At 44.2% G+C, this 23,455-nt stretch overlaps 1 protein-coding gene across 5 annotated transcripts in view; it reads left to right on the top strand.

Moving 5' to 3' along the window:
* Positions 1-475: 475 nt before the first annotated feature.
* RCBTB1 (RCC1 and BTB domain containing protein 1) overlaps positions 476-23,455 on the top strand; it is a 50,577-nt gene continuing 27,597 nt past the window's right edge. For 2 of the 5 annotated variants that reach the window (XM_070471266.1, XM_070471265.1), the window contains exons 1-4: positions 17,650-17,725; positions 18,560-18,635; positions 18,747-18,916; positions 19,441-19,591. In XM_070471266.1, the coding sequence (XP_070327367.1) occupies positions 18,791-18,916; positions 19,441-19,591 (277 nt within the window). In that variant the 5' untranslated portion in view covers positions 17,650-17,725; positions 18,560-18,635; positions 18,747-18,790. Of the gene's footprint in view, positions 564-17,649; positions 17,726-18,559; positions 18,636-18,701; positions 18,917-19,440; positions 19,592-23,455 lie in introns of those variants that run through there. The other 3 variants (XM_070471264.1, XM_070471267.1, XM_070471263.1) reach the window with 3 other exon arrangements.

Below are 23,455 nucleotides of genomic sequence, written 5' to 3'. Positions count from 1 at the left end.
TCTCTGGAGTACCAGTCCTTCCTGTAAGGCCTTTTGCCCCTGGCAGCAGCCCCTAAGTAATGCCCCGTGGGCAGGCGCGCTTTGGGGCCGGGAGAAGGGTTTCCAGCCGAATGTGTCCTTCCTAGGCCCCTTTCGGGTGGCTGGACGACCTCCTCCCCACGGCCAATCATCCAGAACGAACGGCAGTGGGAGCAGAAAGGCAGGACAAAGCCGCTGCGAGTGCCGGCAGTCACCGAGCGCGACCGGGCCTCTCCGCAGAGCCTGGGGGCTGGCCTCGGACGGCCACTCGGCTTCTCGGGGAGCCCCGCGCCCGCTGGCCGGGGCCGAAAGCCTCGGGGCTCCCAGCCCGCCCGGAGCGCGGATTTGCCCGGGGCCGACGGGCGGCGGGCCGCGGCGTCACGTGAGGCGGCCCGGGCCGCGTGACCCGGCGGCCCGGCCCCCGGCGCCCCCTCCAGCTCCGCCCCTTCGCCCGCCACTCGCCGGAGGTTCTCGGGCCCCGACGCCTCCGAGGTCCCGGCGGCTCGGCCTGGTGGGACGGCGCGCGGCCGCGGCTGGCCTCCCAGGTACCCCGGCGGGGCGGGGAGGCTGGGCGCGGGCCGGAGCGCACTGAGGCCCCTTCCCCTCGCTCCGCCTTCCCCGTGGGCCCGGCCGGCGCGCCCCGTTCCTCCTGCGCGCTCCCCCGGGCCCGGGTCCCCAGGCCCCCGGTCCACCGGCGCTGCAGCCGGGCGGGTGATGGGCGGCCGGCCCCGCACTGTTAGCGCCTCTGCTGGCGTTTCATCCGAGGAGGAGGAGGAGGGACGGGGTGGGGGGGAAGCTCTGGAAAGTTTTCCCCGCTCCCTCTCTTTCGGGAGCTGCGGAGACGAGGTTTTGCTCGGAGCTGAAGTCTGGCACTGCTCTGGGCGCTTGTCTGGGAGAGAGGAGACCTCCCCGCCGACTCTCCCGGTCCTCCCTCGGCCCTTGCCAAGATCTTCGCATCTGCTCCTAAGCCTCAATAGGTCGCCATACTCTGCACCGTCTCCCTTTCCCCCGCAACACGGAGTCCAGCAAAGGGGTTGGTTTTATTTAATAGGGACTTTGGTCCAGGACTGCGATGAACCGAGTGAAAAGACATTTCTCTAGTCCTGCCTCGGTTAAGCTGTCTGCTCTGTTTAAGATGACCGTCTAGGCACGCTCTATTCTGCTCTTCTAAGTGACTTTTTATGTTTATTTGCACGTGAGACACTCCGAAATCATCTGCTGCAGAACTCTGCATCTGGGGATTACAGTTTTATAAAGCAGTTTCATAACACTTAAGAAAACCCAGATTCATAGTCCTATTTGGTTTTGGCTTATTCTTTTTGGAGGGAGGATTATAGCTCTTGGGGGCAAAAATTGAGTTTCTGAAGCTGGTGTGTGTTGTGGGCTAGAACATGAAAGTGTCGAGGTATATAATGCCGAAAGGAATGGGGGAAATGATTTGAACCTGACAACAGTGTGTGGTGTGCTTTAAATTTTAGCAAGTATCTATTTGTAGTGAGCACTCGTGAAATTTCACCTCTTTGGACTGCCTTCAGGGTTGAATAGGTGTATTGAGAGTCTATTAATATGGCAGTTAATCTGTGGAATGGATATCTTTTAATCCATTGTGCAAATCAGTCCATTTATTAATACTTCTAGTCCTTTTTTGCTACCCTCCCAGCGTTTCTGTTGAAGAGGAAGGGTGTTCATCTTTAAAGAGATTTCTGCAGTGATTTTTAGGTGATCCAAACGATCAAGTTCTGAGACCTTCAGAAAGCAGGTTGCTATAAAAATCAGTGCTATCAAGTTTGCAGCTTAAAAAAAAAATCCTTAAAATTGTTTAAAGAGTTGCCTCTGTGTTCTGTGTCCAACAAAAGCTTGGCTTCATCTTAATAATCAACAGCTCAAGCTGGGAAGTCCAAGACAGTGTCCTCCTTTATCTGAAAGTCAGAGTGGGGAAAATGAAACAGAAGGAAACTGAAACATCTTTTTTATCATTATTACACTGTTCCTTCTGTGTGTACTGCATTAAACAGTAAGACAGGCATGGAAAACAAGGTTTGGACCCTCAAGGAATGTCGAGTGCAGGCAGACATTAAAGAAGAATGTACATCACCTGTAATTTGTATCATGTAAAGAGAACAAGTTAATATTTGGGGTGTAAGTCCTTTAAAAAAAAACAAAAAATTTTTGAAGTATAGTTGCTTTACAATGTGGTGTTAGTTTCTACCATACAGCAAAGTGAATCAGCTATATGTCTACATATATCCCCTTATAAGTTCTTTTTACAAAACAGGTACACTGAATTGCTCTGTTCAGATAGATTTCGTATTGTAAAAGGTACTGTGATACTCAAATTTAGTCCATTCCTGAGCCTAGAAGAGCCTTGAGTATTGAAGTACTTAGCCAAATCTATTTGATCCTTGAGTTTGTTTTTATTTTATTTTATTTTTATTTTTTTTCCATTTATTTTTATTAGTTGGAGGCTAATTACTTTACATCATTGCAGTGGTTTTTGTCATACATTGAAATGAATTAGCCATGGATTTACATGTATTCCCCATCCCGGTCCCCCCTCCCACCTCCCTCTCTGATCCTTGAGTTTGAATGGAAAGAGTTAAAATAGCTGGGGAGACCTCTCTTTATATATATATTTAGTATAGAAATGTTTTTAAGATCATACCCATGCATACATTATATATTTTAAGTTGTGAAATGACTTCAGAAAATGATGAATCCCATCTAGGGAAGATTATACTCAGACCATTCCTGAAGTCTCATGGTCTGTCTCCATCCCACAGTCCCAGAAGAGAAGATTCCATGGCTTTTGTGAGCTTAGCATCACAAGGGGGGAAAAAGAATATTTTTGCCCAAATATTCTTTTTGATGCTTAAGAAAAAGTTTGAGTTTTGGAAACAGACAAAGTCCATACCCTCTCTAGTGCTTCAATCCTGAACTCAAGTGGTATCTTGAAAACATTCAATAATGCTGTCTACAGCTGTGGCAGAGTGTTCTAGAGGTGACTGCCAGCAATTTCTCCCATCCCTCCACTCCTCCCCTCTCCATATCCCGCCCCTCCTCCCCTCAAGAGATGGAGTCTGTTTTTGCTCCCTCTGAACCTAGGCTTTCCATGTCACTTGCTTTGACCAGTAAATGTGGTGGAAGTGCTGTTCTGGACATAGTCCTTAGGAGCCTGGCAGCTTGAGCATTTACTCTCTTGGGGGCCAACAGCTAGCTTGAGCTAGACTAGGTGGAGAAAGACCACCTAGAGAGTTTACCTGGTCTGTTTCAACCCTGGTTAAGCACCCAGTGCCTGCGATCTCAGCTGAGCCCACTTAAAACACAGAATTGAGTGAAATGACAAATTGCTGTTGTTTTAAGCCACCGAGTTTTGGGATGACACGTTACTCAGCAACATATAACTGAAACAGCATAGCACCTTGTACCATACCCTGGGTATGAATCTGGTTCACGTGTAAGGCCGTCCCAAGATGGGATCCATGAGCACAAGATTGTGGTCAACATATGCAGTGACATGCTTTAAAGATAAGTCTCTCAATTAATTACATCTTTATTTCATACTACATAGGGATGCACTAATTGAATTAAGTACAGTTTAATGAAGACTACGGCTATGTCTGGGCTTCCCTGGTTGCTCAGCTGGTAAAGAATCCGCCTGCAGTGCAGGAGACCCGGTTCAATTCCTGGGTGGGGAAGACCCCCTGGGGAAGGGATAGGCTACCTACTCTAGGATTCTTGCCTGGAGAATTCCTATGGACAGAGGAGCCCAGTGGTCTGCAGTCCATGGGGTCGAAAGTCGGACACGACTGAGCCACTAAGCCCAGCATGGCTGCTATATCTTGTACTCTGCTAGATGATGGTTAAGTCAAAAGAGAGTTTCTTTTACGTAATTGGTTATTATTTGTATATGTGATTGTTGTTATCAGTCTTAAGTTAACACTTGGTGATGGCAGTGTCTGACATGTTTTAGAGGAACTGCCCATTGTTGAGATGTTGGATGTGTGGTGTTCCTTGAAGCCTGCCACTTGATGAAGGTGGCATCATCATGATTGTAGTCCTAAGTACAGGTGTGAGATCTGCTGCAGTGAACCAAGTCTGGGAAGTGCTTTGCTTTCAAGGGTCAAGGAGAGTGAACTGTATGCAAGCTGTCATTTCTAATGAATATGATATAGGACTTCAAGAAACCACTGATGGATTTTTCAGGGGCAGTTCTTACTGCCTTTAAAAAAATTATTTATTTGGCTCTGCAGGTTCTTAGTCTTGGCATACAGGATCTTAGTTGTGGCACGTGGAATCTGTTAATAGTCCTCTGACCAGGGATGTGTCACGAGAGTGTATGCTCCTCGGTTCTTTGTCTCAGTCACAACAAAAATTTGGAGTGACGGACATTGAAGCCCCCTCAGCGGGTCACAGCTCTCGGAGGACAGACCGTGTTATAGCTCTCAAATAAATCAGTGTTACAGCTCAGTGTTACAGTTCTATTTATTTAGATAATAGCAGCAAAACCCATCTTTGAGGCATGAGGGCACATCGATCCAAAGACGCGAAGAGAAGATGGCCCCATCACGCAGGAGAGAGAGAGAGAGAAGAGGGCTTTGGCTCCTCTCTTTATATGTTTCTCTGTCCGTGGGCCTGTCTTATGTAAATTGGGCCAGCCAGGAGTGTTGTTTTACCTGAGGTTCTCACTCTGGTCCTCGGACCTTCCTTTGTTCTATTTTCGTGGGCTTTTCCCTTCCAGGTCTTTTAGCCACCACCATTTTGGACTCCTTTTCCCTATCCTAACTACCTAACAGATGGAACCTCGGCCCTCTGCACTGGGATTGGGAAGTCTTAGCCACTGGATCACCAGGGAAGTCCCTTATTGTCTTTAAATGAAAAAAAATCATCTGAGCAGCTTTTCATTCCAATTCTGGCTCAGTTAAAAACAAAAACACAAAAATCGAAAAAACCCTCTTTTCTGGAGAAGAAAATCTCATTGGAGATCAGATGAGTGCTTTTAGAGACTTACAGCCTCCACCTCCCGGTGGACTCTTTTTAAGTTTCTTTTTTTTTTTTTTAGCATCTTTTTAGGTTTCCCTGATCAGTGTTCTTTCCCATCCTCCCTCGGGGCTACTTCAGACTTTTCCACCCCCCCCCTTTTTTAAAAGATTTTTGATATAGACCTTTTCCTTTTTTTTTTAAGTCTTTATTGAATTTGTTACAGTATTGATTCTGTTTTATGTTTTGGTTTTTTGGCCATGAGGCATGTGGGATCTTAGGTCCCCAACCAGGTATCAAACCTGCATCCCCCGCATTGGAAGGTGAGGTCTTAAGGACTGGAGCTCCAGGGAGGTCCTACCCTTATTTTTTATTGGCTGGCTCCATCTTTTGTTGCTACCTCCCCTCTTACTCTCCACAGAAAGCCTTCCCTCTTCATTCGTAGGGAGAATTGATGAAAGAAAATGTGCTCAGATGCAAACCCACAGTGAGATACCACCTCAGACCCACTAGGGTGATTATAATGACAAAGACAGACAATAAGATGGAGAAACTGGAACTGGTGGAACTGAAAAAATGCAGACTCTCAGTAGGTGAGAGAGAACAATAAAGAAGGGAATTACCTCCAGCCTTTTAAATTCCTTTTCGTGAGATCTGTCCTTCACTTCTCACTTGCTCTCATACCGTCGCCACCTGGCCTTATTCACCCACGGCCTCACTGAGGCTTCTTCTTACAGTTGCCGGTAATTTTTGGTAAATCCAACCAACCTTTCTCAGTCCTCACCTTGTCTGGCCTCAGCAGCATTCGACCCAGACGCTGCCTCCTTTGCGTCCCTAGGCTTCTGTGACACTCTTCTCCTGGTTTTCTTCCTGCTCGGTCTCTTCCTCCCGCCTCTGTCATGAACAGCTTGTGCCTTTGCTGTTGGAGTTGCTTTGAGTTCTGTCCGAGACCCTCTTCTCTTCTTACTCCACACGCTTTTTCCTGAGTGATCTCGTGCCAGATTTCCAAGTCTCCAATCCAGATCTCTTTCTTTTAAAAATTATTATTATTTTTTTAAGTAGAGTTGATTTGCAGTATTAGTTTCAGGTGTATAGCAAAGTGATTTGGTTATACATATGTGTACATATCTATGCAGATCTCTTCCTTGATCTTCAGATTTATAAATCTGTCTATTCTACATACCCACTTTGGTATCCCACAGGTAGCTGAAATGCCCAGAGTAGAATTCCTCATCTCCCCCTGAAACTTGCTGTGTTCTGTCCCATCTTGAGTGGTTGTTAAGGATCCCTCGTTGCCTGAGCCGAGCATCTGAGTGTGAGCCTTGGCTCTGCCTTTCCCTTATGTAGCTTCCTCCTCCCATTCAGTCAGTTACAGAATGCTTTTGAATCTGTCTCTGGGTGGTTTTCTCCACTTCTGTTTCCCTGACATAGACTTCCATTCTTTCTTCCGTGGTTACTGCAGCCACCTTAGGCCCTGGATGTGTCTCCTCCATCATCCCCATCTAGTCTCTGCATCTGTCGAAGTTTCCTTCACAGACACACATCTGATCACGCCACTTCTGTGCCTGAGTTCCTTTGGTGGTTACGTTTTCCTCTTTGGATAGACTAAGCTTTTTGGCCACGTGAAAAGACACTGATGCCTGGGAAGATTGAGAGCAGGAGGAGAAGGGGATGACAGAGGATGAGATGGTTGGATGGCATCACTGACTCGATGGATATGAGTTCAAGCAAGCTCCGGGAGATGGTGAAGGACAGGGAAGCCTGGCCTGCTGCAGTCCATGGGGTCGCAAAGAGTCGGACACGCCTGAGTGACTGAATAGCAAACAGGCTTTTTGTGGCAAGCGTGGCCACGCTGTGGTTAGCATCTATTTCTGTGCCTGGAAACCCACCCCTCCCCGCCCTGATTCCATGCAGTTCTGCTGGGGGCGAGAGTGTTGGCTCTGTGTTTTGTTTACCTAGAGGACATCCAGTAAACACTTTCAGAGTGAATATAGCGTGCTTCTGCCTGTCCATTGCTGGAATTGTAGTTTGGCTTTAGGCCATCACAGGGCACAGGGATACTCTTCATGCAGTGGAGGGTAGTAGGTGAAATCATTTTAGAGATGTCCCCAGAGGAGAGGTTCATGACACCAGAAATAGATTTGAACTTGGGCCCATCCATTTCTTTAATTATCAACTTGTCTATTTTTATGCGGCCTGTTTTGCTAAATCTGCGTGCTTGATGCAACAAAGAATAGAAGCGTAGAAAAAATTTATTTGTAGTCATGGAGATTTCTTTTCTGGTTTCCTTTTGAAAATAAAAGAGACTTTCCTGGTGGCTCAGATGGTAAAAGCGTCTGCTTGCAATGCAGGAGACCTGGGTTCGACCCCTGGGTTGGGAAGATCCCCTGGAGAAGGAAATGGCAACTCACTCCAGTACTCTTGCCTGGAAAATCCCATGGACAGAGAAGCCTGGTAGGCTACAGTCCATGGGGTCACAAAGAGTCGGACATGACTGAGTGACTTCATGTTCACTTTCTCTTTGAAAATAAAAGTATGTCATAAAAACAGCATAGCTTCACAACCCTGAATGTTATCCTCTTTTGTTGCTGGTGCTGTGTCCACTTGGCTGGTTTGCTTTGGTAACCTGAGCATGTGGCTTCTGTAAAATGATTTCTTCACTTACAGTGAATGGGCTGTCAGATTCCCAGGTGTCCTAGAATTGCCTCAAGCTTCTGTGCAATGACATGAATGCAGCCTCTTGGAGGATGAGGCTTAAGAATCACTTCCTAAAAAAAAAAAAAAAAAGAATCACTTCCTGAGGCCATTATTGCACATTGAACTTCAAATCAGGTAACCTGTTGGTGGGTGAGAAGTAACAGTTGTCTTCTTCAGTGAGTAATGGACTTGAATGAAGCTGATGAGGCCAAAGGGAATCTCAGTAAGAAAGAGAACAGTCCTGTGGCCTTTCAGTGAAGGGAGGAGGAGTATCTTGTCACCTGCACAGAGGCGTCTTGATGAGGGATGGCAGAAACTCCTTTGGAGAACACTTCCTTCTTAGGGTCCCATAGTCTTTGTGGAATTTGTCAAGTATTCGGGGCATTCTTTCTTACTCTTTCATTCTTGAGTGAGTGAGAGTCACTCAGTTATGTCCGACTCTGAGACCCCATGGACTGTAACCCACCAGGCTTCTCTGTCCATGGGCTTTCCCAGCCAAGGATACTGGAGTAGGTTGCCATTTCTGTATCCAATTTTCATTCATGCCATCCAGTAATACTGCAGAAAAGAGAAGTGAATGACGGTTGTTCAGCTGTTTGAGTATCAGTGTCTCAGCCAGTCTCTGAAACTTTGCTTCTTTGCAAGGCTTATATCAGAGAATAGATGAAATAGTTTTCAAGTGTGTTTTTTAAAGGGTGAAGTAGTAAAAATACCAATTTATTATTTTATAATTGTTTTTAATTTCTTATTAATTTGACTTGAATTTTTTAGCCAGTGCCCTTTCTTTCCCAGGATCTAGGCACCTGGGAAAGGTAATTATTAACGTTCCTTATGTGTTTTATCTTGTTGTATAAGCGTTCTGTGTGCAAGTAAATTTGTGAAAATCTGGGTTAAATGATTTTAAGTAACTTTTTTTTTTCACAGTAGTAAAAGATATTTACCAGTTTTCATCAATTAATAGCCAGACAAAAAAATAAAAGGTAATTACAGTTGCAATCATGGAAACGATTAACCTAACAGTATAAAATAATTACATAACAGAAGTGTTTTTTTATTTAAAAGATTTTTAAATGGGCTCATTTAAGCCCATTCCAGAGAATGGGCTCATTCTCTGGAGGCTACTCTGGACCTGGGAAATACATTTGGTGTCAAGATCAGTGTTGTAGCATCTGCTGGGTCTCAAAAAGCTCATCAGAATAAGTGTGGAAGAAAATAGGAAAAGTAACATGTGGCTCTTCTGTAACTTCAGAGTTTTTGAATTGCTTGTGTTGTGGCATAGATACAAGACACAACAAGTTATAAAATTGTGCTTCAGAAAAGTTTATCCCAAGCCCTAGAATTCCTCTGTTTGAAAGCCTTCCTAGAATTGAAATATAATTTACTCAAAAATGGGGAAAGATGGCCACGCCCTAAATCTTTTGTATTCAAATGGAAACTTACACTAGTGACAAAAGGAGGCTATAAAAAAACACTTGTTCCTGCAGGAAACCTGGATGAGCTTCACTGAGGAAATGCTTTCATTTTGTCATATGCTGGAGAGAATTTGACTTCTGGAACTTCATATAACCGGTTTCTGGGATATAAAAAAACACAAGTTTTTTATATAGTTGTAACTGTTGTGCACATAATTTTTTTCCATTTACAGGTATCACCTGACCTGTGTGTTGGCATGTTTGTCTCATTGCTTACTTAGTTATTCCACTTGTATTTGCATTTTAGTTTTCCACTTACTAGGATTGACTTTCCGTTAGTCCTAAAGTTTCTCAGAGGCAGGGGTCATGATTCTATTGCTTTATGATTTTCCCCAGCATTATTGGTATGTGGAGTCAGAAGAATGAATATATATTATCATTTTGTTGACATTATCAAATGGTAGTGCTTTCTTGTAAGACATCGTAAACTTTATCAATAGCTCATTAACTATAAATAAAGCCCTATTTTAAGATGGCCTAGCAACTAAACTGATAATTAAAATCATCACCCATCCAGTTTATGAAAATAGAGAAACCTTTACTAGGGATCTTCAGTTTACGTCAGTGCTCTAAAGCTTTTTCAATTAAAAAAATCATTTTTCATATTTGCCATGACTGTTTCTGAATGTTGTCTAAACCTGGCTATGGTTGGTGTGCTGAGGAACACACAGACCATTTTAGATGGGTTGTTCCAACACTCAGAGTCCTTCCTGTTCCTGAGAGGATATCAGCTTCCGTGATAAAGAGATACAGTCTCACTTCATGCCCCTTCAGCCAGAGGAGTCAGAGTCTCGGAGCTAACCCGTTCTGCTGGGTGTCTCACTCTGTTATAATCTCTTTTCCTTAGCAAGCTTTCGGATGAGCAGAAGACGGGTTGGGGGTGGGCGGGTGGTGAAGTCCCATCGGTGACATCAGTCTCTTCTGTGCCAAATACCTCTGGTTAGAGTTCTGGGGTTGAGGTCTCTGTGGACGCCAAGGGCTGGCTTACAAGGCAACCCTAGATTTCTGGTATTGTTTAGTATTGAGTCCATTATTTCATCAGAAACTTTCAGTATGAAAGTTTTCCTGTATTATTTTCCTCCATTTCCTGTTTTTTAAAAAAATTCTAAACATTTTCAAATATATTTTTGCTAGATCAGTAAAACAGTGCCTTCCCCACACCCTCCGTTAACACTCGGTTCTTAGGGGAAAGGAAAGCAGACGTGCTCTTAGAGGGATCAGAAGGTTGACTGCTGCGTACTCCTCAGTCTCCAGGTCTAATGCAGCTTTCTATAATTGGAAGATCTGTGTCTGTCCTCTTGATTGAATTTGCTTTCAGAGCGTACAATGAAACCACCGTCTCTTGCTTATGCCACCAACTCTGAGGGACAGTGCCGGTCGCTCGGAAAAGCCAGCCCAGGGAATGATACAGATCTGTGGTCCTAGTGCATACAGAGTCAGTCTGTGGCAACATGGGGTGTATATGCTTTTTTTTAGGATGTATTTTCTAGTGGCAGAGATAATACAGATATCTGAGTGGGTTGGCATATTATCCTTTGAAAGTGTGAAAGTGAAAGTTGCTCAGTCGTGTCTGATTCTTTGTGACCCCAGGGACTATATAGTCCTTGGAATTCTCCAGGCCAGAATACTGGAGTGGGCAGCCTTTCCCTTCCCCAGGGAATCTCCAGGGGATTCTTTACCAGCTGAACCATAAAGGAAGCCCTTGAGAGGGTAAAACTCTTTCTAATCTCTGCTTCCATTTGTCTTTTATGTTCTTCCATGCTTATTTTATATCCATATAGCCAAAAAAAATTGATTCACCTATTAATGTACAATGAATGGTACTTCATTCTGAACATATCAGTGCTATTTATGAGAAAGTATTTCCTAAATAAAATAATTGCTAAAAATAATGTTGTAAAAAAAATCACTATCTTGTTGAACTTCACAAGTAACTGTTTAGCATAATGGGCATGCTAATTGGAACTCATTTTTTATGATTATCAATCAAGTCCTGGAAGGACCTGTTCATCATAGCAATTAGTTTGGTCTAGTTTGAATTGCTGTATGTACTGGAAAGCTCTAAGAAGGTTATATTTCTTTGATGAGTAGAAATGTTCCATTCAAAATTTCCCTAATCTGAGCTTGCCTTCCCAAGACAGAATTATGACTATACTTTTCCTAAATTATTTTTTAGTTCTGAAACTCTTCTACATTTATCTTTTAAAAATACATGCTTGAGTTTATTAATACAGACTTGATAGAAGCCCATGGGACCATTCTTTGATTTTTAAAACTTGTGGTTAAAATATGCATAACATTAAGTTTACCATTTTAAAACCGTTTCTGAGTACACAGTTTAATGACATGAAGTCCATTCACACGGTTATGCCAGTGTCACCACTCTCAATCCCTAGAATTTGCTCATCATCTCTACTGAAATTCTGTATCCTGTTTACTAACGCCCCATACCTGCCTCCCCCAGGCCCTGGCAACCTCTTTCTACTTTCTGTCTCTGAATTTGAGTACTCTAGGTATCTCATGTAAGTGGACACATACAGTGTTTATTCTTTTGTGTCTAGCATATTTTACTTAGCATAATGTCTTAAGGGTTCATCCTTATTGTGTGTTAGTATTTCATTTCAAGGCTGCATGACATTCCATTGTACCCATGTTTATTCATTCCAGTGGATACGTATTTTGTCTCTCTGTTCATCTGTTGATAGACAATTGAATGTTCCATCTTTTGGCTGTTGTGAATAATGCTGCTTTGAACATTAGTGTACAGCTGCCTGAGACCCTGCTTTCAAATCTTTGGGGTATACACTAGAAGTGGGGTTGCTAGATCATATGATAATTCTGTGTTTGATATTTTGAGGAACCTCCATAATGTTTTCCATGTTGGCTGTTCAATTCAGTCGCTCATTTGTGTCCGACTCTTTGCGACCCCATGGACGGCAGCACGCCAGGCCTCCCTGTCCATCACCAACTCCCGGAGCCTACTCAAACTCAGGTTGGCTGTACCATTTCACATTCACACCTTTTACACTTAAGTTTATAATAAGAATTCATTTTACAGATTTGCCAGAAACATTCTGTCCCCCTAGGTAGTGAACTGAAGGTACGAATACCTCTTAAAACTTGTAACAGATTAGGAGGATAAACATAGTTAAGATAACTAAACTTTTATTTTTGTTTAAAATACTTGTTTATTTTTCGGCTTCCCTGGTAGCTCAGGTGGTAAAATACTTGTTTATTTTTTATCACAAAATATGTATTACAGAAATTTGGAATATAGTTAGGCAAAAAAAAAAAAAAAAAATCCCCTCTATCTTTCCAGATAAGTACATTATACATGATACTTAAAAAATTGTATTCTTTTTCTGTATACATTATACTTAAAATTGTATTCACATAGTACATTTTGTTTTATTACATACCTAAATCTTCCAGAGTCCTTTTGGTTTTTGTGGGTTTCTTGGTTTGTTTTTGTTTTTCTCTTGGAAGTAAGCACATAGTTTAGCTTTTTGTTAGCATCTTCCCTTGCTATGCACACTAACGTAGGATGGAAGAGCATTAGATTATCAGCCTTAAGGTACCTGGTTGTCATGGTTGTTGTTCAGCCGCTAAGTTGTGTCCAGCTCTTTTGAGACTTCATGGACTGCAGCACGCCAGGCTCCTCCACTGCCCCAGAGTTTGCTCAGATTCATATCCATTGAGTCAGTGGTACTATCTAACCATCTCATCCTGTCATCCCCCTCTCCTTTTGTCTTCAATCTTTCCCAGCATCCCGGTCTTTTCCAATGAGTCAGTTCTTCGTACACCAGGTGGCCAAATTGTTGGCACTTCAGCATCAGTCCTTCCAATGAATATGCAGGACTGATCTCCTTTAGGATTGACTGGTTTGCTCTCCTTGCAGTCCAAGGGACTCAAGAGTCTTCTCCAACACCAGAGTTAGAAAGCATCAATTCTTCAGTGCTCAGCCTTCTTGATGGTCTCACATCTGTACATGATTACTGGAAAAACAATAGCTTTGACTAGATGGACCTTTGTCAGCAAAGTGATATTTCTGCTTTTTAATATGCTGTCTAGGTTTGTCATAGACAAGGCGAAGGTAATGGCAACCCACTCCAATATTCTTGCCCGGAGACTCCCATGGACAGTATGAAAAGGCAAAAAAGACAGCCTGGTTAATCAGTGCTGAAGGTACATACCTATCCAGGGTGGCTTAGGTTGAGTGGACCTAGTGAACCTAGTAGGTGTGAAGATTCTTCCCTATTAGTTACACATCTTCAGTACATTCATTGGTAGAATAACTTCACAAGTTGCTATTTGAAGCATTTAATTTGTTTTTGAAAACTCCAGAGTGATGATTTAAATGAAACATATTAAACTATGTTTCTGTTCCTCTAAAGTGAAATCCATACAGTTAGATAAAAACCGTCATACCTCTACTTCACATTTAGGCACAGTTAGTAGATGTCATAGGACATCAGCATTGTCCTAACTAATTCCACTCTTCTGTGATGGATCCTTGTATTTCCCAGTCATTGAAAGTCACAGGGTTCTTCAGTCTGGTAAGTGCATGTGTGCTAAGTTGCTTCATTCGTGTCTGACTCTGTGTGACCCTGTGGACTGTAGCCCATCAGGTTCCTCTGCCCATGGGATTCTCCAGGCAAGAACACTGGAGTGGGTTGCCGTGCCCTCCTCCAGGGGATCTTCTGACCCAGGGATCGAACCCGTGTCTCTTAGTCTCCCGCATTGGCAGGCAGGTTCTTTAGCACTAGCACCACCTGGTGTGTCTGATGCAGATTTCATAAAAGGTGAAGTGGTTAATTTTTAGTGATTCTGCCTGCTTTGGCTTGGATTAGCACTTTATAATTTTGTGATAGAGGGTGGAATGTTAAGTCTTTGAAGTTGATAGAATTACGATTCTTAGTATGATTTTCTTGATAACCAGCAACGATACCACTGCCCCCAGGAAGAAGAATAATTAAAAGCCTCACCGCAGTAACCTAAATAATGATGACAGTGGTCATTAATCAGAACATTCTGGTGGTATTTACATTTGCGTTGTGCTGCCTCAGTAAAGACACACCACAAGCCCAAGCTCAGGACTGGTTTGTGTCATGGGCAGCACAGGACAATCCCGGGTTTTGACAGCTCCACGGAGCTCTTGGAGAAGCTTGTTTCGGTTCTGAAGATGCCCTGTTCATGTTATCAGTGGGCCAGGTTGAGTCCAGTCTAATGAGGATCCCTCCATGCCTTCGTCCACAACCCAAGGGTACACTCTGTGTCACGTGCTCTTGTGACCGCTCTGAGGGTGAAGGGCACACGTAGTCTTCAGGGCCTGCCTTCACAGTGGATTTCGGGAGAATGAAGTCACCAATGACATTCCCAAGGTTTAACCAGGTAAACCCAGACAGAGGTGTTTTGGGAAATTGGGGAATGGATTTTTTTTTTTTCTTGTGGAGGTAAATTTCTTTTATATTTGAGGCATTTTGAAAACATGCTGGTGTACATATCTGAGACAGGGTCAAGTCAGAAGGAACTCCCGTGTTGGGAGCAGTTCAGCCTTTGTAGGACTGATGTTCTCTGTAAGAAGAATCTCAGGAGTGGGGGTTGAATCCTGACTGCCCCTGACTGCCCCGTGACCTTGGGAAGTCATTTCACCTTTGAACCTCTTTCATTACCTGGTAAGCGTGGATTATGGTCTCTTCCTTGTGAGGATATTGTGAAGATTAAATGAAATAATGTCTGTGAAGCTACCTAGCACAGAGCAGGTTCTCGATCCTTATTAGTTTCTGACTTCCTGCTCTTGCTGGTTTCATTACCAGGAGTAAATTGCTTGCTTGGCTTGTTTTCTCGTGTGTTCAGAAATCCCTGGAGCTGCTTCTTTGCATCTTGAACTGTAGATTTTTGCAGAGCAGCTTTTTGGAAAACCCAGGCTCAGGAAGGTTATCACATCCCATGGATTGATTAAAAGTAAACCTGGGACTAAAACCCAAGCCTCAGGACTCCAGTCCTTTCCACCAGGCCAGGGTTATTGGTCGTGCTTTCTGCTTTTCTGAGAAGTGTGGGCATGGGAGATATATGCTTTGACTTTTTTATTGACTCTGAAGTTACCAGCATTTGGAGCAGTATCTCATAAAGCTTCAAGTAATTTAGCATGCATAAACTCAGTTCATATAATGAGCTATCATTATGCACGTTAGCTTGATTTTTTTTTTTTTTAAAGCAGATTACCAAACCCTTAGGGCAGAGCTGCCTGTAAACTGATTAATGACTTCAGAATAATTGCACTGCTGTCAGGAAATTGTATGACTTTGAATGGTAATATCCTTTTGTGTTATAATTTTAAAGGTGGTGAATCATATTTTTGGCTGATATAATTATCGCCCCCCTCATTTAAAATGTAATTACCATAAAAGATTAAATTTTGACGCAGTTTGATACAGGCTTTGATTTAGTTCATATTCTAGAAGAATGGTGTCTGGATTCTCTTGGAATTTATGTACCTGCTTGTCGATATCCACGCTGTTTCATTTCTTGTGTTTTTCTCCCCTTGTTTGGTAAGGCAGGCCATTCGGGGGGCATCTTTTGTGTTACTTCTAAAAGCCTCTAAGACTGTCTTCTTAGCATGCAAAGAACACTTCTAAATCAGGGACTAAGAAAAGAATGACAGTCCAGTAGAAAAAAATAGTGACTTTATGTAATAGGATGACACCTGGTCTCTTAATCATATGAGTCCGAGAGGTGAAGGGTGCACACGCTGGCCCCAGGTGGCATGACTTCAGGTCCCGAATCTTCCACTTACTAGTTTGAGCAGACTCTTAAAATCCCTTTGTCTCCATTTCCTTGTCTGTCCAGTGAGGATTAAATGAATTAGTAAATGTTAAATAACTTGGGACAGTATTTGGCACACAGTACTCAAGAAGTGTTAGCTGTTGCTATGATTGTGATTATTTAAAAAAAAAAATTATCCCAACCTCACTCATCCTAAAAGAAGTTCAAGTTTAAACAAAGCTGAGACACGTGAAAGTACTCCGTGAGCAAGGGTGCAGGTGGAGGGCAGTGCCGCGTGTGGGTGATTCTTTTATATTAAAATATTGGCACTGCTTTCAGTCAGCTCAGTTCCGTCGCTCAGTCGTGTCCGACTCTTTGCCACCCATGAACCGCAGCACGCCAGGCCTCGCTGTCCATCACCAACTCCTGGAGTCCACCCAAGCCCATGTCCATCGAGTCGATGATGCCATCCAACCATATCATCCTCTATCATCCCCTTCTCCTCCTACCCTCAACCTTTTCCGGCATCAGGGTCTTTTCCAATGAGTGAGCTTTTCACATGAGGTGGCCAAAGTCCTGGAGTTTCAGCTTCAACCTCAGTCCTTCCAATGAACACCCAGGACTGATCTCCTTTAGGATGGACTGATTGGATCTCCTTGCAGTCCAAGGGACTCTCAAGAGTCTTCTCCAACACCACAGTTCAAAAGCATCAATTCTTTGGCTCTCAGTTTTCTTTATGATCCAGCTCTCACATCTGTACATGACTATTGGAAAAACCATAGCCTTGACTAGACGGACCTTTGTTGGCAAAGTAATTGTCTCTGCTTTTTAATATGCTGTCTAGATACTGCTTTAGCAGAGGAGAATTTAAAATAGCTGTTAAAGGTAAAAGAGCTATTAGATTTTGACCCTGCTGTTCCACTTTTAGGGATTTATCTTAGAAACATATATTAAAAAGACATGTATGTATGTGAGCAGTAGTTTCAGTGTTGTTCATGTTAGCAACAGACTGGTAGTGACTGATCTGTTTCTGGCGGGAGACATTTAAATTGTTAAATGTGTATAATGAAATGTGCTGTGGGGCCACCGAAGAGAGATGATGTACATGTGTTAATGATGCCAAAGATGTACTATTACGGGGAAGGGGAACCTTTCACACCCACACCCCCACACCCGCCAGGTAAGTCTGCACTGTCTCTGGAAGGAATTAGAATCAACTGTGGTAGCGATTGCTTTTGAAGAGAGGGTCAGGGAGGGATGGTAGGGAGACTGACTTTCCTGTATTCTTTTGTATCATCTGAAACAGAAAAATGTTAATATGCCTAAGTGTTAGTTTTTCCCCTCCCTGGAGTTCTTTATGTGCTCCCGCCAGCACGCACACACAGATGTGTGTGTGCATGTACATATACTGTCACGCACACTTTTCAGAACAAATGTCAGTCCAAGTGTCCGACTGTGCAGTGATAAGAACCAGCCCATGCTGGTGGTGGTTAATGCTGAATATGCACTGTGATCCTTGGGGCATTGCAAGCATCTTACCCTTCTCATCCAAGCAGGTGCTGATGAGAAAAACCTCCCTGGGTGGTGGAAACTGAGGCCCTGGCTAAGTAAGCCCAAGACCCAGGGCTCTCCTTTAGTTGCTGGCAGAGGTGCTGGGGCCAAAAAGACCTTGACTTGTGTGTCTGTTTTTAGAGATCTGAGAAGAGTGAGTTGGAAGGACCACTAAGAGTTCTGTGCCTCATTAGGAAACCCTGGATGTGTCTGTCAACTCTTTGATTCTATTTCAGTTTCCAGAGGTGAGAGCCAGACTGGAAACTCACGTGGCTTGATAGATTTTTGTGTTTTGTGCAACCCCCTGGAATTTCTGGAAATACTTTTGAACCCTCAGAGAATTGGAGCTATGACCAAGATTCTTTGTGTGAAACTTCTTGAACAGATCAAATGTAGAGTTTTACGGAAATTGGTACATATCTCTACCTTGTATAGGATGCTCTTTAAGCTGATTGCTACCTGCCTGAAGGCTGTAGTTATCAACTCTGACACCATGATGAGGGTGAATTGGCTTATCCTTGTGTGTGTAGCATTTCTCTGTGAAATGCAATGTGGTCTGTATATATGTAGAAAAGGTAGTCATATAAATTACACATTGAATATGGTACTTTCTTTTATGGTTTCAGCCAGTAAATCTTAGGCTATTGCTTCTTAATATTTTTGCCACTCCAGGCTGTTGAGGGATGTTCCATTTCTATCAGTAAACAGTGGCCCATTGGGGCAGTGATTTTTCTACAAGGGACCCAGGGGTCTTTTAGGGTATCCTGGGGGCAGTAGTGGAGAGTGGGAAGGTAGAGATAGATGGTTCTGATTTTTATAACACACACACACGCACTCACACTCTCGTAGTAGATGAGAATTAACTCTCTTAGACAAATGAATATTGTAACCTTTAACTTTATCTCATTACCCTGGAGGCAGAAATACCTGATAAAACCTTGATTTCACTAGCTGGCATGTCTTCTCTCCATTTATGCGCTGTCAGATTGCACATAAAACATGTTCGTGACCGATGAGCCCTGACTTGTAAGCGGGTAAGACAGACAGCTGGTTCTAACCGGTGGTTCTTCTCATTACAGGAAAAGGCACAGCTTCGAAGGTGGAGGAAGGATTGGACACGGTGCTGGGGAACGTGGGCCATCCATTGACCCGAAAGTAGGTGGTTTATTCTGAAATCAGCTTCTGTTTCCTCTTTATGAACGTGGTCTTTTTCTGTTTCAGCGAGTGGCTGTTTAATCTCTTCCGGAACCCTCTGGTTTGTTACAGCAGAGATGTCGGCTCCTTTGTAGGAATTACCTGAAGCCAGAGTCATGGTGGACGTGGGCAAGTGGCCCATCTTCACCCTGCTGTCGCCTCAGGAGATTTCGTCCATCCGGAAAGCTTGTGTCTTCGGCACGTCAGCCAATGAAGCGCTCTATGTCACTGACAGCGATGAGGTGGGCCTCTTCCAAACCCCAGAGCTTCCTTCCAGGGCTTTCCGGGAGGTGGGGTCTGCCATGCGCAGACTGAGAGAAAAGGAGGGCAGAAAGAGAACCTGAAATCCAAAAAGACGGTGTGTCTTTGATGTAATTTGTCTTTTTCTTCAGTTTCTTGATTTAATACCCCTCATCCCTGCTGCCCTTAGAGTTTCATTGCTTGTTGCTCAGGAGCTTGGTCGTGTCTGGGTGACCCCCTGGACGGCCGCATGCCAGGCTTCCCTGTCCTTCACCATCTCCCGGAGTTTGCTCACACTCATCTCTGTTGAGTCAGTGATGCCAACCAACCACTGAATTTCACGGTACAGCCAGATATTATAAAACTTAAGTAGGCAGCAGAGGTTGAATTTTAACAGCTGTATCAGCCCCTACCTATCTGCTGAACGGTCAAGCTGAGCTGAAGCGCGTCTTGTGTTCAGGGTGGAGAAGGGACCCTTTGTGTAGCTGTAGGCCAAGTGACTCAGACAGAACTGTTTGTCTCCCAGGTCTTTGTATTTGGACTGAACTACAGTAACTGTTTAGGAACTGGAGATAACCAGAGTACACTTGTACCCAAAAAGCTGGAAGCCTTATGTGGAAAGAAGATTAAGAGTCTTAGTTATGGAAGTGGACCCCATGTTCTTCTCAGCACTGAAGGTAAAGCGGCAACAAGTTCAGCTTCTTCTGTTTGTGGGAAATCGAGTGATTAATTCTAAGCTAAAAGGAGGTAGAGTTGTGCCACATACTGAGTTTCAAATGTTTTGTTTCTTATTTCTGAGCGGAAGTACATAAAGCTGGTGAAAGTTACTAAACACTTCAGGCTCTGCTTGGAACAGCTGTCAGATGACTTTCATCATCATCTGAGGTTTTAGACGGCTTCTGTCAAGTTGTGGAAGATGAACCGCAGCAGACGAAGTGGCCCTTCAGCCCAGTTTTCAGTGAGCTTTGTTGTAGCATGGCAATGTCCAGGTTTTACTTGGTACGTTTTTAAAAACACAGGTGATACTGGTTTTGCTTTGCCAGTGTCATTTCTGAATCTTGAATTCAAGAAGTCTCAGTTCATTTCCTGGCATTCATATGGCTGTCATAGAAAAAAGGTGGGGTAGATTCTTCCTGCCTCCCCGAGACCCCCAGAGAGGCCTCTGTGTTCTTCGCAGGCTGCAGATCTGCACCGTGGGCGCCCGGAACTCCCGGAGTCTGTCATACACAACCCGGCTTCTTCCCTTCACACTTTCGGCACATGAGTTCTTGCTCTCTAGCTTTTTGTTGGGTAAACTGTAGGGTGCGTGTGGGAGCGTTTGCGTCCCTGCCTTTCTGACTCTAGCCTGGGGAATCATGGCTTCCTTGGATGTAAGCACTGGTCTTAGTATTGAGCTTTTTAGTTGCCTTTGACCCCCACTGGAATCCAGCTGGGTTCTCGGCATCTTCCTCAGGCTATGAGGTCCAGATGTGAGCATGACTGTCTAGTGAGAGTGTAACCGGCATGGAGCATAATGAGGTGATTATTCCGCCTCTGAGTTGTGTGATCCTGCCTTCTGGCATCACATGGGCCCTTTCAAGCAGCTGCTTCTTTGCTGGCTGGCTCAGCTTGTCATCCATTGTGACCTAATGGTTTAATGTTTTCCTAACGCATTAATTTTTTAATGCAGCAATTGACTTCCTACCGTAAAATAGTGAAGCGTTTTTTTTTCAAGAGCAAACATGTTAAAACATGTGCATGACCTTGGGAGACTATTAACTTTTGGAATTATTTTTGGAGTTCAGATCCTGCAGTTTTAAATATCTTGAATGTTATAATTAAGATATACATAAGCAGAAAGCACAGAAATAAGTAACTGATTTTCTTGTGGGAGTAGTCTTCTTTTTGTGTTTAATTCAGTTTTGATTGTTCTAATACATTTTACATAACATATATATGATATGTGATATATAGCATGTTTAATTATGTATAATATATACATTTGTGTGTATTTTGTATCTATCTCAAGTAGTCGTATAGTTAAAAAACAATTTAACACCTTAAACCATCAGTGTATGACTTTTAGTAAAAACCAGCACTCAGTTTCATCCATCCTTACTCTTAAAAACCACTCCTTTTTAACTCCTTCAGGTGTTTTTTTCTGACTTTTATTTTTTTTTTTTTTCCTGACTTTTAATCTCATGTTTTTAAATTAATATGCTTATGCTGTTGGTTTTGAATTTTAAGTTTAGACCTTATCGGTTGACTTTATGTAACAGCAGATAGAATTAGCATTCTTTCTAATTAGCCTGATTGGCCTTCCTTCTCAGAGAAGGCAATGGCAACCCACTCCAGTACTCTTGCCTGGAAAATCCCATGGATGGAGGATCCTAGTAGGCTGCAGTCCATGAGGTCGCAAAGAGTCAGACACGACTGAGCGACTTCACTTTAACTTTTCACTTTTTACTTTCATGCATTGGAGAAGGAAATGGCAGCCCACTCCAGTGTTCTTACCTGGAGAAACCCAGCGATGGCGGAGCCTGGTGGGCTGCCGTCTATGGGGTCGCACAGAGTTGGACACGACTGAAGCGACTTAGCAGCAGCAGCAGCCTTCCCTCTGCTTCTCCTGTCAGTATAGTGATGTCACCACGTCACCATGTTCAGTTTTCACACTCCTGGGACTCGAAAAGTGTTATTCGTTGCTGAGCCATTCTCCTTTCTTACACAGCTGTTTGCTTTCCTGGTCTTACTTTTCTCCCCATCTGTCATTAACATGAGCCTGAACTCCGCTGTATCGCAGTGTTGCTTCTGGGCACCTCTGAGCCCATCAGGCCGCTCCAGGTCACCCTGTCCCCCGGCTCCAGCCTGGACTGGTCACTCTAAGCTGTTGCACACCTGTTGTGCTAGATCTTCATTTCACCATCATCCTCCGAAGTCACTTCACCTTTGTCCTTTCTGAATCACCTACGTTTTGTGTCCTGTGTCTTCCTCCTTGGATTATAGCCTCATGTGGGTGAGACACATTTTCTAGTAGCTTCCCAAGAAAGGGATATGAGAGAAGTCTTTGAGACACCATCTTAAAATGCCTTAATCTTCCCCAGGCAATTGATCCATGACTTGTCTGCACAAAAAAGACAAAACAACAACAAAACAGCATTTCCGTTCCAATCCTTTAATAGTATTTTGAGCATTTGCCTCTACTACCTGGTAGGCAGAGCTCAGTCCAGAGTAAAGGGTCTCTTCCTGGTTGGATCCTTTATAGCCCCTGAGGCCACTTGTGTTGTTCCAGCGTAATCTAATCCCCTTGCCAGCTCTGTTTGGGGGCATTTTCCCCATAGCCCTGCAGTCTTTCTTGTTGACAGAATGGTTCCTGTGCCTGCATTTTGTGCCTCTCAGGTGCAAGAGGAAGATGTCTAGATTCAATGCATCTCTGCAGCCCCCCACACCGACTCATTTCATGGCCCCGGGAGGCCACCCCAAGAGAGTGCACCAGATGGTCACCTGGTGGTTCCCATCACCTTGTGATGGGCATCGACACGTCCTACTTTGATGCGCCTCTTTAATTCTCAGAGTGATCGCATAGGGCCGTGCCCATGTGGGCGTCCCTTTTCCAGTCCAGTTTCCATTGCCTGTCCACCTGACCACACAGCCAGGCCATTGGCTGTAGCTGGTGAGTTGGTAAAGACCTGACCACAGGGGCTTTTCTGATCATTCAGTTCTTGCGTCACTGCTGGGAAAACAGCCTGCAGTTCAGCCACTGAGCTGATTGTTCTTGCCTCCTGCAGCCAGTCTTGCCATCCACTGGTTTTAATGTGGCCACTTTCCAAATGGGAGAGTGTCCATTTGCCATGAAACTGCGTCTGTAAGGCCAGCAGCTCTTGGTTGCTCGGTTAGAGCTTCACAGGGCATGTCCATAAGGCAGTGGGTTCTAGCAGCTTCTCAGCCTGCTCCAGAGTTGGTCCTCGATGAACAGAGGCTGCCTGCTTCATGATACAGCAGGCACCTCCCCACCTTACCCCAGCAGCACGCCCCCTGGGTAAAACATTTCTGTTTTATTTTGAAACCCTCTGGGCATTGCCTTCCTTACTAGAGTGCTTCTCCAACACCACCCAAGATGTTGTGGGTATCTCAGGTTTCATGATTATTTTATGTCTTTCAGTCATTGAGGGAATCTCAGTTACCGCCCAGGCTACTGATTTCCTCTCAAATGGTGAGCACCAGGCAGCAGCATCTGGGAAATTTCTGGTCTGAAATCCCAGTGGTCACTGCTGGGAGTGCTCTGGGTAGGCTGTAAGCTCCTGGTGCAGAGTGCAGGTGGCAGGTGCTCTCAAGGTCACGTCTGAGCCAGTGCCTTCCCACCCTTCAGCAGTGGGAGAGCTGCCACCCTCTGCTAACTCAGACATACCTGCTCTCATGCGAGACCCCACTCAGATCCAGCTGTCTTTCGGGTAATCTTACAAATGGGGGTTCCCTGCTGGCTTAGTGGTGAAGAATCCACTTGCCAAGCAGGAGATGCAGGCTCAGTCCCTGGGTCAGGAAGATCCCGTGGAGAAGGGAACGGC

Source organism: Odocoileus virginianus, chromosome 8, assembly GCF_023699985.2.
Source record: "Odocoileus virginianus isolate 20LAN1187 ecotype Illinois chromosome 8, Ovbor_1.2, whole genome shotgun sequence".
Classification (NCBI taxonomy): Eukaryota; Metazoa; Chordata; class Mammalia; order Artiodactyla; family Cervidae; genus Odocoileus; species Odocoileus virginianus.
Note: the sequence above shows the minus strand (reverse complement) of the source record. Positions and strands in the feature narration are given on the sequence as shown.